Source organism: Pan paniscus, chromosome 2, assembly GCF_029289425.2.
Source record: "Pan paniscus chromosome 2, NHGRI_mPanPan1-v2.0_pri, whole genome shotgun sequence".
Lineage (NCBI taxonomy): Eukaryota > Metazoa > Chordata > Mammalia > Primates > Hominidae > Pan > Pan paniscus.
In genome coordinates this window covers 44,927,960-44,942,740 of record NC_085926.1, presented here as the reverse complement: position 1 = coordinate 44,942,740, position 14,781 = coordinate 44,927,960, and the positions used below count along the sequence as shown (strand labels likewise).

The 14,781-nt window shown below is 45.9% G+C and overlaps 2 protein-coding genes across 13 annotated transcripts in view; one reads left to right on the top strand and one right to left on the bottom strand.

Annotated features, from left to right (window-relative positions):
* Positions 1-8,212, bottom strand: part of EXOSC7 (exosome component 7) — a 36,138-nt gene extending 27,926 nt beyond the window's left edge. For all 3 annotated transcript variants that reach the window (XR_003027554.3, XM_024928098.3, XM_003809319.7), the window contains exon 1: positions 8,094-8,212. Coding sequence is in view for 2 of the 3 variants with exons in the window: in XM_024928098.3 (XP_024783866.1) it covers positions 8,094-8,150 (57 nt within the window). In the remaining variant the exon portion in view is untranslated. The remainder of the gene's footprint in view (positions 1-8,093) is intronic.
* Positions 8,213-8,239: 27 nt separating this feature from the next.
* Positions 8,240-14,781, top strand: part of ZDHHC3 (zinc finger DHHC-type palmitoyltransferase 3) — a 60,954-nt gene continuing 54,412 nt past the window's right edge. For 3 of the 10 annotated variants that reach the window (XM_034956260.2, XM_034956258.2, XM_063602767.1), the window contains exon 1: positions 8,257-8,502. The gene's annotated coding sequence lies outside the window, so the exon portion shown is untranslated. Of the gene's footprint in view, positions 8,503-8,860; positions 9,168-14,781 lie in introns of those variants that run through there. The other 7 variants (XM_034956262.2, XM_034956259.2, XM_034956264.3 and 4 more) reach the window with 4 other exon arrangements.

Below are 14,781 nucleotides of genomic sequence, written 5' to 3'. Positions count from 1 at the left end.
TGAGTAGCTAGGACTACAGGCACATGTCAACATGCCCAGCTAATTTTTATTTTTTACTTTTTGTAGAGATGGGGTCTTGCTATGTTGCCCAAGTTGGTCTCGAACTCCTGGCCTCAAGTGACCCTCCTGCCCTAGCCTCCCAAAGTGCTGGGATTACAGGCATGCGCCACCACATCTGGTCCAACTACTGCTTCTAAAATATCACTTGCTCTGAAAGATTAGTCACACCTCTTTGTAGTGAAAATGTACTTGGTCCAGGAAGGGGCTGGTGGGCTGTCAGAAAACTGAGCCTCATCAGATACTGCTTTTCCAGCCTTTAATTCACTCTCTGCCTCCTAGAGAAAGGCTCAGGTGATAAGTAAAAGATAAATGAAAAGCTACAAATTTTCCTTTCCAAGCATGCATAATTTTTTTCCATATAAAAAAAGGATAGGAGGAAAACAAACCAAAAAAACCAACCTCACCAGTCCATGAATCGCTGTACCCAGGGCAACTTTTTTTTTTAAACCCAGTTTTCCTTATAAAAGGCTTAGGAAATTGTCCAAATCTGCCTGGCCTAGCTCAGGGCCTGGTGCCCTACCACAGTTTTTATTTATCTGCAGCAGTCACGAGCAAAGGAATTAACCCATGTGTGAACACTTAAATAGGAGTTACCCTGAAGTAAAAGCTCCATTTTAAAACTCAAGAGATGTCAACAGCATGGAGTGGTGTCCCCTCCTTCTCAGCAGAGGAGACTGATGTGCCTCTAGATCAAGGGCTTCTGGATGCCAGGAAAGCTCTTGGTGACTTTCACAGCTGTTACCCATGTGATCACAACAACCCTACCAGTAGGGTGTGGTGTGGTGGAAACAGCCACCTTCCAAATTATACTTAAATCTCTGTTGTCACATGCCAGTTTTGTGACCTTGACCTAAATAGCTCTAAGCCTGCTTCTTCATCTAGAAAGCAGGGATAACCCCGACCTTACAGAGTTACAAGAGAACAGAAACGTCATAAAGCATTTAAAGGAGTCCTTCAGTGTAACACATAGGAGTCCCCCCAAAGCAGTTCCCTTCCCCCGCTTCTGGCGGCATGCATTAACTCACTGCATCCTCAAAAACAACCCTGAGAGAGGTTACAGATAAGAATGGAGGCACTTAAGTTTCAATCTCCTGTTTGTGACAGAGTGGAAGGACATTTAAGCACAGACCTACTTTCCCTCACACCCAGGAAGCCCAGTCCTATTACTTCTTAATAGAAACTGACAAGTTGGCGCTACCAATCTGACACATCTGGAAGGATTTTAGACTCAAAGTGGTCCTCTGAGGTTATGTTAACCCCTCATTAACTTGCTTTGACTTGTCTAATACTCCAGATTCCTAAAGGAGAAGTGAGACTAAATTCCTTCCCCTACTAGAAGGTGACCGCCCCCCGCCGTTAGGAAAGGGACCACATTTGGTCCAGCTTTGCAGGCTCGGGCCCATGACACAGCAGGCAAAACTAGGTGTTGATCCTTGTTTGACTTTCCAACCCTGTTGAGTAGCCAGGCATTCCTCTGAAAGGATATGGCTCCATAACTCTGCATCCTGCAGTGTCTGGGCATAAGGCTTTCTGTGCCACTGGTCTGTAAACAGAAAGGGCAGAGAGCTAAAAATCAAGAGTCCTGAGGGCCGGCTCCAATTCTGTCATGGCCAGACTGAGCAACCGAATACTGACTGCTCAATCTCATAGTTGAAAACCAGGCTGAGGCCCTGATCTCCCTCTTCCATGCTATACCCCTAAACAATGCTTATGATGAAAGCAAGATCCACAGAAAAGAAATGGAAGCCATCAGCTGGGCTACAACTCCCTTCAACAGCCAAGAACATACAACAAAATGGCTTTCACAGGGTTCCAAGAGCCCTGTGGTAGGGTTCGTCAATTGCCATGGCCAGGTCTGAACCTATGAGGGCCAGTTTAATGTCCAGGTCATGGCCATAGCACTCAGTAGGCTGAACCTGGGAAAGCTTTATTGTGCCTAAAGCCCTGTAAAGGCCACATAACAGTCACCATCCATCCCCAACAGCCAGGACCAGGGGTAGGTGCCTGAACCAAAGGCATATAATCCAAAGGGTGACCAACTCTTTTTGGCGTGAAATACTACCAGACCAAACTGATTCTCTCATTGCAATCTGATCTCTGATCTGAGAAACACTTGAGAGAAGAAAGGAGTTAAAGAGGAGCTGACAGGTCATGATATGGAGGAGCCCAGAGAGGCCACACGAAAGTAAAGGTATTGGGCAGAGGCAGATTCTACAAAGAAGGGAAGCTGGACAGCAAGTGGCTGCAGAGAAGGGATAAATCTTGGCAGAGAAAAGCAGAGGTGTCACTAGAGATAAAGACAGACAGCCACACAGGCCATGAGATAATCCACGGAGCCCATGAGAGGCAGTACCTCAGAGCTGTCTGGGGACTTTCCAGCTCTTGCCACAGATCCCCCTTCTCTTTTTTCTTTTTCTTTCTTTTAAGAGACAGAGTATCTCTCTGTCACCCAGGCTGGAGTGAAATCTCCAACTCCTGGGCTCAAGCGATCCTCTGGCCTCAGCCTCCCAAGCAGCTAGGCCTACAGGCACACACCACCACACACCTAATTTTTTTTAGAGATAGGGTGTTGCTATGTTGCCCAGACTGGCTGCCAACTCCTGGCCTCTGGTGATCCTCCCACCTCAGCCTCCCAAAGGGCTGGGATTACAGGTGTGAGCCACTGCACCTGGCCTATCCCTTTTCTTGAGATAATTGAAAAATCCCGATTCCTTCAAATCAAAAGAGGTTTAATTCTCAAGAGCCACAGGCTGAATCTTTAATGAGGTCACTATGAAGGCTGGGGATCTAGTGTGGATGGTTTAGGACAAAGTCACACTTCTGATGGAAAAACAAACTTGAAAGGGAGCCAGCATTTTTTCTGTGTTAACCACAGCCCAAGTGCTTGACATCTCTTATCTCATCATTCCTCATAACCCCATTCTACTTCCAGGTGCATAAGTCCCCATTTTACACAAGGGAAGCAGGCTCAGTTATGCAGGTAAAATCACTTATTGTAAATGGTGAAGGTGCCTGCTCAGTCTGACTCCAAAGCCTCATTCAAAAAGAGGCAGGAAACCATATGACTTCAGCAGGAGAGAGCAGAGATTTCTTTCTCTCTGGTCAGTGGCTTATCCATGGGCCAATGTCTGGTGGCTGCCCCCAAATTTCCCAACACTTTATGATAATGTCCATTCTCAGGCCCCAGCCCCAGAGAGTCTGATTCAGAATGTTGGGGTAAAGCCTCAGAATCTGTATTTTGTAGGTGAGTAAAATGCACTTCAAGGCTTCAGAATCCCTGGGCTAAGAGGGAGGTTAGCAATGGCTTCTCATGGATGAGGAAAACACACATCTAGCCCAGTAAGCCAGAAAAGAGGATAAATCCCAGATTCTAAAAATTCTGAAGTCTGCTCCAAGTTCTGCATGGTATGGGCAGAGTAAATCGTTTATGATACTAGTAAGACAAAAGCTATACAAAGAAATGCAATATAGGGTTCTAAAGGAACTTATACTCAATGTGGGAAAAATGCAACCAAAACAATACAGCAGTATATGCCATATACTATTTAAGCTCTAGAAAAATTGGGGAGTGGGAGGTGTCAATTAGAACTTTCTCTTTCCCTTCCGGTTTCCCCACAAGCTTTTAGAGAAAAGGGGAAAGAAAAGGAGGTAGAGGAAGCAAAGATTCTCTCCTGCCTTGATCTCTGGATCCCTACTGAGGAAATGGAAGAAATGACTTTCACTGCAGCAGGAAGGTGGCCTCAGAGTCAAGTATGGGCTTTGCAATCAGACAGGTCTGGATTTAAATCCCAGTGCCACCACTCAATTACTGTGTCACCTTGACAAGTGACTCAACCTGCCCGAGCTCAGTTCCTCGTCTATAGAGATAACATTTACCTTCAGAACTGTTGTAAATATTCAATGAAATAAAAATTATAATATGTACCTAATAAGAATGGGATATAGCCTTCAAAGACTGAAAGAGAACCTAACAGAAACCAATCAAATTATTTATCAAAATACCGATTTAATCCACCTTTTTGATTCTCTGTTCTCCCCTGGGAGAGGGGATCTGTTCACCAAGTTGACTCAAATTGTATCACCTAGACTCCCTTTGCTGGCTTCTGGTTGGGTTTGTCCAATGGAAGATACCAGATCAGAGGGTGCCCCTCACCCCCAATCTAGTGGCCACATTTCTGATAGTGCCTGCATCTATCGAAGACTATGACTTATGTTGGGCAGCCCTTCCTCCACAGTTCCAGCTATCACTAAAATGTGGTAATACTGTTTCCTCCCCTGGCCCCTTTGGAATAGGGGCAGTAGCCACTCCCAGTAGTTGTCTTGGGGCTCCTCAACATCTCTTATTGGTTCCCTGAAACCCCCCCCATACTGCTGTAGAGTCCCATCATAAAAGTCTCCTGAACTACCTGAAGTGGGTTCCATTTTCTGCCAATAACTAAAATGATCCACCCTCCCTTCTCACAAACTGACTTCTCCCAAGTGTGACACATCCTCTAGTGGCCATGTTTGAGCTTAATTATTCTGTCCATCCTTTCCCTCAACCCCCTAAAAGAACTAGAGTTTCTTTCTCTTGGAAACATGAGTTCAGAACTGAACGAGAAGGAATGGTCTCTTTTACAGAGGAACTGGGAAGGAACCACATTTTTTCTACCACTGGCCCAAGAAATAGAAAACCAATCTGTAGGGAGACAAAAACAAAGCAAAGAGGGGAAAAAAAAAAAAGCCAGCAGAGATTAGGATTCCTGGAGAAACACTTGCAGCCTTGTAATCCATACTATTTTGCTTGAGCCGATGTGTTGGTTACCATTACTAGCAACTGAATCCTCAACACATCGTGCGGTTAATTTCAACTGCTTCTAACTATCACCAAAACAAGATGAAATATTCCCTGAAATAGTAAAAGAACCAAAGGCTGAAGGGAAAGTGACATCAGAAGCTGAAATGGACCTTACTGGACCAAAGGTGAAAAGTAAAACACAAAATGACTAGGACTATACAAGCAACAGGAGTTCAGGCAGGCACTGCTTAAGATGCACTGCCGGCACTCTATAACCAACGCAACAAAAGTTTAGGAGATTTCAGAACTGAATCAGTTGAGATTCCATGGTAGCCTCATTCACCTGCATCCTGACCTTTATTTGGATGGTGTAAATTGTGTTTTGCTCCTCTATAAATATGGCATATTTTGGGCCAACATTAATAAGCCCTTATGAAGATGTTGATTTGAAGCCCATTACTCTGCATGGCTCTGTGATACACAGAGCTGAGCATTTACCAACAACTGTGCCCAAATATGTCCATGGTACTGGTGAGAGGGAGGTTTAATTTAAAAAATAAAAACACCATCCAACTCATTCCCCCTTTAAAGCTTACATCACCCATTCAATGCTACTAAGAACCTACCAAGTGCTAGACACTGGCTATGCCTTAAGGGTCCCCCATACAGACAAGTCAACAGGCTATTGCCTTCCAAGATCCATGATGAGCGAATGACTGAACCTCTAAGACCTCTAGGATCGTGCTTCTGGCCACCTCTGCAAGCTGATCTTCCACCATTTCCCCCAGCCCACCCCTTGGGCTCCACATGTCCTCCACCTGAGGATTTACAGACTCACCACCCCTTCCTTCTGGAACACTGGTGCCTACTTAATTCTCAGTCATGCTGAGAACTCAGTTCAAATGCTATTTCCTTAGGGAAGCCTCCTCTGACCTCCCAGTCTAGATCGTGTCCGTTTTTTCCTTGATAGCATTCAGTACAATTTTATATATAAACACTCAAGTACATTTATAGTTTCTGCATCTTCCTTCTAGCATGAGAGCTATATAAGGACAGGTTCCTTCCTAGTCCCTGAGTCTAGCTCAGTTCTGTGTTGAATGAATGAATACTGAGTCCTGAAGATACAGAGGAGGAATCCTTGACATGGATTTAGGGGAGCAATTCCACCTCCTTAGGGAAGCCTTCAGAGCATTACAAGTCCCTGGAATTCTTTTTATTTATTAAAAAAAAATTATTTCTTTAGAGATGGGCTCTCACTGTGTTGCCCAAGCTGGTCTCAAACTCCTAGGCTCAAGCAATCCTCCCATCTCAGCCTTTCAAAGTGCTGGGATTACAGGCGTGAGCCACAATGCCCGGCCCCTGGTATACTTTAACTTCAACCTCCACTAACTATACCACTTCCTTGGCATAGATCTTACATTACCTTTGTTTTTATTTTATTCACTTTTACTCTCTGTTTGTCTCCCTCCTATCTTTCATTTATTTCACAACCACGTTTTAGCATCCCTACTGTTTCCCACATAACATGCCAGGAGCTAGATATATGTTGGTAAATAAAATTAACTAATGACCATGGTGGGACTCTGCTGCTGGATAGCTAATGAACTGCCGTGGGAATTAAGGGTGCTGGGGAGAAAGCTCTAACCTTGAGGTTACAGATATATCCATGCCTCAGTGCCACTTTCAGGGATGAAATGTTGAGAGAAAATAGGACACATGACAGAGTCAGTACATCATGGTAAGCTGCGATAACAAAGAAGACCAAAGGTTTTTAAATTTAGAGGAAAACGGTTATCCGTAATGTGTCCCTAAAAAAATACTTTGAGGATAAAAATCACCTGAACAAAGTGTATACAAAAATATAGCAGGGAAAGACATATCTAACTGCTTTTGGGCATTTTTATGCCCCCTCACACACAAATAACATACATGTTACCCTGTAATACACACATATGTCCCACTATTGCTAATCCTGAATTATAACTAAAATATGCAACTGTGAGTTCTGACTTTATTATCCAGGCATAATATGCTAAATATTGGCATTTCTTCATATATAAAGGGCCCAGAAGATAACGGCAGGTCACGATTTTTAAATGGACATGTCCTTAACTCACGTTGTGGGACTTTAATGATAGCTGGCCTCTTCAATCTGATGGCTACATCACGGGACCACTGACTTTGCAGTTGGTACTGACAGAGGAAAGGCATGAGGAAAAGAGGTAGGAGCTGTCGCCAGAACTCTGCCAAGGATGGGATGAAGAACTCTGATAGGAGGACCACACCGTAGGTTAACAAGTGGAGACACAGCCGGAGGAGGATACAGGGTAGCTCGTTACCAGGTCCAACATTTTTCAACCCTCGTTCTGGAGTGGTCATAACCAGGGATTTAATATAGAACACAGAGGACATTAGGTTATAGCTGCCTAGGGATCTTAGTTCTCCATTGGCAAAATGGAAACAGCACTTAGGCTATCGGCTGCCTAGCCGCTTTTTTTTTTTTTTTTTTTTTTGAGACGGAGTCTCACTCTGTCGCCCAGGCTGTAATGCAGTGGCGCGATCTCGGCTCACTGCAACCTCCGCCTTCCGGGTTCAAGCGATTCTCCTGCCTCAGCCTCCCGAGTAGCTGGGACTACAGGCGTGCGCCACCACGCCCAGCTAAATTTTTTTGTATTTTTAGCAGAGACGGGGTTTCACCATGTTGGTCAGGACGGTCTCTTGACCTCGTGATCCGCCCGCCTCGGCCTCCCAAAGTGCTGGGATTACAGGCGTCCTATCCGCTTTTTAAAAACCCTTCCCCCTTTATTTGTACGGCAATTTGTATTTTCAAAGTGCGTTCACCTCGCATGCGCCTCCTAACCACGAGGTGAGGAAAAGCAGGCCAGAAGCCCACCTCCAAACTCCCATTTCCTCGAAGAGAAAACTGAGGCTCGGACAAGTTCTGTGCGCGAACGCCGAATGGATGGCCCTGGGGCCGATGCTCTCTCACTAAGAAAAGGCCTCCGAGACTGCCCAAGCTTCCTGCCCGGGTTCGGAATCTTATAGACCCGCAAAACTGCAAATGCGCTAACAGTCCTAAAAAGGTCCGCGTTGCCAGCTCTGAATTGCAAACGCCGACAGCAGAACCGTTTAATCACAAGGTAAACGGAGAGTCGCCGCAGCTCGGCTGCCTCCTCACTGGCAAACCCAGGGCAGGCCGCGACCCGCAGGGCCAGGCTGAACCCGGCGGCCGACCCAACGCCGCTGCTGTAGCTACCTGGACGCCGTGGACGATGTACACCTTCTCCGCCTCGCTCAGCGCCACGGACGCCATGCTGCCGAGCTGCCCCACGAGCCGCACGTCATCTGCGCGCGACCCCTCCTCTGGACCGCGCCCCCACGTCCCACCCCCACCACCCCCCCGTCCCGCGTCAGCGCGTCATCAACCTGCGCGGCGGCCGCTCCTGCAGCCGCGGCCGCCGCCACTGCCGGGAGAGCTCGATGGGCTTCTCCTGCGCGCCGCCCGGTGTCTGGCCGAGTCCAGAGAGCCGCGGCGCCTCGTTCCGAGGAGCCATCGCCGAAGCCCGAGGCCGGGTCCCGGGTTGGGGACTGCAGGGGAAGGCAGCGGCGGCGGCGGCGGGAGCCCCACCGGGGTCTGGGACTGGGGAACTGCCTCCGGCTTCACGGTCAGTTGGGAAGGGAAACTGGGGTAGGAGTGAAGAAGCTGGGGTGAGGCGAGCCCCACGGGCCGGGGGACTCCCAGTGGGAGAGGCGTGCGGCGTAGTTGCTCAGAGCTGGAGTTGACTTAGGAGCTTTGTGTGTGTGTGTGTGTGTGTGTGTGTGAGAGAGAGAGACCGACTAAGGAGGGGCGGACGTCGTGATTGGCCCGGGGGTGCTGTTTCCCTGCTCTTCTCCCCTCCATTTCTCTAGTCCCTAGGATGGCTGGAGAGGCGATGCAGCCCTCCCTAGGTAGTTCTTGGTGGGAAGGGTCCGGGAATGGGGGACACTAGTCCTAAGGCGTCCCCACCCCTCCACCCAGGAATATCTCTCGCTGGCTCGCTGACTCTCTGTGACCGAACGCTGTCCCATTACCTTGCTGGGACCTCTTGCCTCGGGTGCTTACCAGAGCGTTGTCCCACAGACGGGGGAGGAGGCGCTTGGTAACCGGCCCTGGCGAGGTGCGCAGTGCCCGGACGTCCCCAACGCTTCCTAGCGGGAACTGGAAACCCCGGCTTGATGGAAGTGATTACTGGGAGCTGTGAGCAGTTGCCCGAAAAAAAGCCAACCCCAACCCCTTGCGATGGCCGAGTGGGAGTATGGGCATTGGATACCCGGAGAGGATATCTGCAAGGTGAAGCTGGGGTCACCAAAGGAACTCATTAAGGCGGGGCTGACAAAGTATGGTGCAAGTTTTAAAGGAGCCGTGTGGATAAATGGGAGAAAGTTAACCCAAATTAGTTGAAGCAAGGAGGGCAGGTTAAAGCAATTCTGATGACTTTCCTGATGTTCCATTTTTGAGGACCCTCAGCCAAAAAAAAAAAATGGTATTTATCAGATAGTGGCTTCAAATACAGTTTCAGATAACTATTGGGAGCCTACTATAGATAGGCTTTGTGCTACCTTTAGAACACAAGACAAGTAAAACATACTATGCCCAGAGAAGTTCCCTGGGCAGATGAAGGCTCCAGGGCCAACATAACCACAGATCATGGTGGTTAGAGCTATGATGGTCGCATCAGTGGGCACAGTGGGATTGGGAGGTCGTCTGATAAGGTTATAGAGAGGAAGTGCTTGCTCACATTCTTAAGCATTAAACTGCTGAGCTCCAAAATTGATGATCAGTTCTTCGTAGACTGGACATTAGATGTTTCTTATGTCTCTACATAATTCTCCACAGGGGCACCTAAAAGGAAGACAGCTTGCAGGGTTGGACTTTGCCTTCCAGGGAAACTGAAAGAGGTGAAGCCGGAAGGATTTCCTCCCTAATGAAGGCACAGGTGCCCCACCTGTTGTGGCACATAGATGTGTTTGTGTGTGGTTGGACGGCTGGGTTTTATGTGAGGAGCTCTGTTGTGATAAGATAACATGAGATTGCTGATGTTATAAATGATATTTTCTAGATGTGCTAGAGATTGCTCAGAAAGGAGAGACCCTGGAAGTGGGATTTTAGAAGCTAGGATATCTGAGGAGACTGAGGATTTAAGAGGTGACAGCAAATGGACAGATCAGAAAGACACAAGAAGAAAAGCCTGAGTTCAGATACCATGGAGTTATCTTTATATAAAGATTTTCCAATGTCTTAAAATATAGAACATGTATTTGAACTGTCCCCCCCTCACAATTGACAGGAATTCCATACTGGACAAGGGTCTGCAGTATTTGCTAAATAATGTTATGAACGATGTCTTATATATTAGGCTAAGTAGGTAAGAGAGATGTAAACAGTAGAATGTTCCTTTTTAAATTGTCTACTAAAACAAAGACAATCTTCACTAATCATTCTGCTTAAATGCTGCCAGAGCATTTTTATCACCTTTGCTGTAATAGTGCATTGGACATCTTTAAAATCCATAAATTCTGAGTTCTTTTTTAGTGTATTGAAGTAATTCGAAGAACATATGATAACCAAAAAAATCAAGAAGTCAAGGATGGCACAGTATTAAACCGTCTTGTTTTTCCATCACTATTAGATTCATTTATTGAATGAATAAATGAATTGGGGCATACTATTCTGTAGGTTTGTGTATTCTAAAACCTTATACTCTAATTTTCAACACTAATTTACACAGTGCTTATTGTATGTCAAGCATTGTTCTAAGCACTTTATAAAGATTAACCAGGCTAGGTGCGGTGGCTGACATCTGTAATCCCAGCACTTTGGGAGGCCGAGGCCAGTGGATCACCTGAGGTTGGGAGTTTGAGACCAGCCTGACCAACATGGAGAAACCCCATCTTTACTAAAAATACAAAATCAGCCGAGCATGGTGGCGCATGCCTGCAATCCCAGCTACTCGGGAGGCTGAGGCAGGAGAATCGCTTGAACCCAGGAGGCGGAGGTTTTAGTGAGCTGAGATCACGCCATTGAACTCCAGCCTGGGCAACAAGAGCGAAACTCCATCTCAAAAAAAAATAAAAATAAAAAATAACTGATTCAATCCTTGCAACAGCCCTATGATGCAAGTATTCTTATCCTTATTTTACAGATTGGGAAATGAGGCACAGAGAGGTTAAATGCCTTAACCAGGGTCACAGGTTACATCATTGGTAAATGGCAGAACCAGGACTTGAGACCAGGCAGTCTAGCTCTCCTGCCCATACTCCTAACCATCACCTTACACAGCCTCCCCCCAGGTTTTATTACATTCACCAGATTATTTGGTGAAGGAAATCCCAATTTTGTTATGGCGTTGGTAACTGTCCTATGAACTATATAGTTAATCTTAATTCCAAAAGCAGGAAGTCTGTTCAAGCATAAACTCATATCCCTTGAATCATTTTTCTAGAGGAACATGGAATGTGGTGCTGATGGGATGTTGCTGTGTCTGTTGCAACCCAATATTTTAAACAAGGTAAAAGGTTATATATGAGCAGAATAAGAGCTTAACTCCAAGTAGCTAAGGAGAGAGCCCTCAATGGCAAAGATGGCTGATAGATCTGATACTAGGGTTGAGTAGCATGCATGGAGACCCAGATTCCAACCGTATGCCATACTCAGATATCTAGAAACTCCAGACAGTGTGTTTGCATGCCTGTGAGTCCCTGGTGTTCTTATGGGCATAAAGAGATAAACTCAAAACACAACACCTGCCTAAAAGTAGTTTAGAATTTATTATAGTGGGGGAGCCCAGGACCTCGAACTACTGCATGAACAAGACAATAAAATAAAGTGCTCAATTGAGACGTGGCAATTAGAAGAGAGGCCAGCCTATAATAAGGTGCTAATTGTGCAGGCCAGGTATCAAATACAAAAGGTAAAGAGCTGCTGCTAGCCACAAGCCGGCAACAATAACATGACAGAGATGGAGTAACTCTGTCCCACCCATCCTTGGTTAATTAAACCAATAAAAGCCAGTTTACAAAAGAGCTTCAGGGCAATGCTGAGTCTGTGGTGCTGATGTTGCAGAGAGCTTTTTTGGAGACAGAGTCTCGCTCTGTTGTCTAGGCTGGAGTGCGGTGGCACAATCTCTGCTCACCGCAACCTCCGCCCCCTGGGTTCAAGCAATTCTTGTGCCTCAGCCTCCCGAGTAGCTGGGATTACAAGTGTGTGCCACCACTCCCGGCTAATTTTTGTGTTTTGGGTAGAGACTGGGTTTGGCCATGTTGGTCAGGCTGGTCTCGAACTCCTGGCCTCAAGAGATCTGCCTGCCTTGGCCTCCCAAAGTGCTGTGATTATGGGCATGAGCCACCATGCCCAGCCGCAGAGAGCTCTTAAAAGCCCAGCAGGAAACCTTCTGTTCCCAGTCCTAAGCAGACATGGCCATGTTTTAGGCCTTTTCCTTTGCATTTTCACCATTAGCCCAGCACCCTTGAAATGTACAAAGTCAGTTACCGTTTTGCCTATAGATCTGTTTCCTTTAAACACTTTGCATTTGTCCCGCCTGTACCTTGTCTTAAAAGAATGAGGTGGGAGGATCCCTTAAGCCCCGGAGTTTGAGTCCAGCCTGGGCAACATAGACCCCATCGCTAAAAAATAATAAAATAAGTAATAAAATAATGATAGAAATGAAGAATATCTGTAAAGGATACTGTCATAGTCTGGCCAGCAGGTCTTCATCTGTCTTCTAGACATTGTAACTTGGGATTACAATGATAGAAAAATTGCTAGTAATACATGGGTAAAGCTTACTCTTAATTAGAGGAAAAGTTATACAGTCTTCATGTGTGTTTCATTTTGGGAGAGTGACAGCATGTTTCCTATGTCTCATTAGGGCATATTTGAGAAAAGGGGGTAACAGATCCTGCTTACCAAATGTAGAAATATTTAAACACATACACCCTGATAGCCATGGAAAGTAACAAAGTCTCAAGTAGAAGTGGAGGGGTGATGTCTCAGTGTTGACCTGTTAGGGGAAAAAATGAGGCTCATGCCATGCTGCCTTTAGTTCCTTCCTGTTTTGCATTTTAAAAAATCATTTGCTTTCCTCCTCGGAAGCAGATTTCCAGAGACAAATGGCCAGTTCATTCATGGCTGTCAACTGTGAAGGTGAGAAGGCTCCAGATGCATGTCCCACTTAATTCAGTCATACATCCTAATACATTTGGAATGCATGGGAAATGTCATCATTTCATAGTCTCCTCCAAACCATAGCCTTCGTAGTATGTATTGACTTGGCACTTGAACTCTTGGCAAGATATGAATATGTATTTCCTATTCAAGGTCAGTGGAGATGCAATGCCTTTGAGTGAGATCACTTTCTTACCTTAGCAAGGTAAGCCTAATGAGACAAGTACAGTTCTGGCCACAGTCCTGTTGCAGTAAAGTCTTCAGTATGTGAAGTGTATGTTTCTAAACCAAGAAATAGTAGCAGAGAATCTAGAAAGACAGGTTGTTTAGGAAGATAACAATCTATGGTAGAAAGACTTCCGGGCATCTTAGTCCAAAGATTTGGGCTTTGCTATTAACTTGCTTTATGACTTTGAACAAGTCAGTTAACCTAAGTCTCATTTTGCCCTCAAGTGAGTATCTTGCCAGGTTTTAAAACTCAGAATGGATCCTGGATATGCAAATATTTGAATATTGAAAAATGGCCATGTTTAAATTGGGGTTTTTAAGACTTCTTTCATTTACCACTTCATTATACTTGATATATTTTGCTAGTGCTTTTTCCACTCTGAAAAAAAATTAAATGAACAAAAGGAAGTCGTAATTTTATGCTGTACTTGATTGAAAAAACTAAACATGCTCAGGAAATTGCTAAGAGAGATAGTTACTAGTGGGCTTCTTTTTGAATATTAGCAAATCGGGAAAAGAGGTTAAGTGAAGCTTTTGGTAAAAAAATGTAAAATCCAAGATATTAACAAAGAAAACGTTGAATTTGCTCCTGAGAACAGAGGACTCATAGAATCTCAGCCCTGCAAGGGGCCCTAGCAATCAGCATGATCTTCCCCTTTGTTTTATCAAATGAGGAAACTGAGGCCCAGAATGGTAACTGTCTTGCCTGAGATCATGAGGTTAGCGAGTGGCAGGATTGGGAGTAAACTCTGGCCTCTTGATTCCAAGCTCAGTCTTCATTCCCTTTAGCACTAGCCTCCCATCTATTTCCAAAGCCCTCTGGTGAATGGCTGGAGAGCCCCTCACCAGGTAAGCAGGGGCTGTGTTCTCTTTCTCACAGCCCATTACAGCCTTCTTTCTGTGGTCCCAGGTTCCTCCCAGGGCTCTGCTCTTGCATTGCCACTTGCAGTGCCTGGAATAAGTGATACCAGCAGATTCCTGAAAGTCAAATGGCTCCCCTTTTTAGGCCCTAGTACCTAGTACAGTTGCAATAACTGGTTCTCTCCCTTCCCTAGCTAGTCTTTCGGATTTCTCTAAGCACTTTTGCTTTTAGTCCCTAAAAACAACCAAGCTCTGGCCTAGCCTAAGTGATGTCACAGTGGCCGTGTGGCTGCACATGACACAACGTGGGCCCAGGTGTCGTTCTCAACATCCTCAGGTGGGAACCTTTGCTGATAGGTCTCTGCCTAGCATGGGGGGAGGCGTTTTTTCTCACAAAAAGCAGCATTCTGTTACTTGGCACCACAGGAAGTATTTCCCAGCTAAAGCAGATTTTAGGGATTCAATCCTAGGTGACTCTTCTGGCTGAGGCTTCACGGCCTTCCTGCCTCCTAGGTTAGGGCAGGATCGGTATTCTAAATGTTGGCTGGTATTCAGCCAGGGCCCCACCTTAGAGCCCAAAATGCTTATGTTCAGGCCTGTGGCCTGTGAGCACCACTGCATGCAGCCCACTCGATAATGCCACCTCTGCATA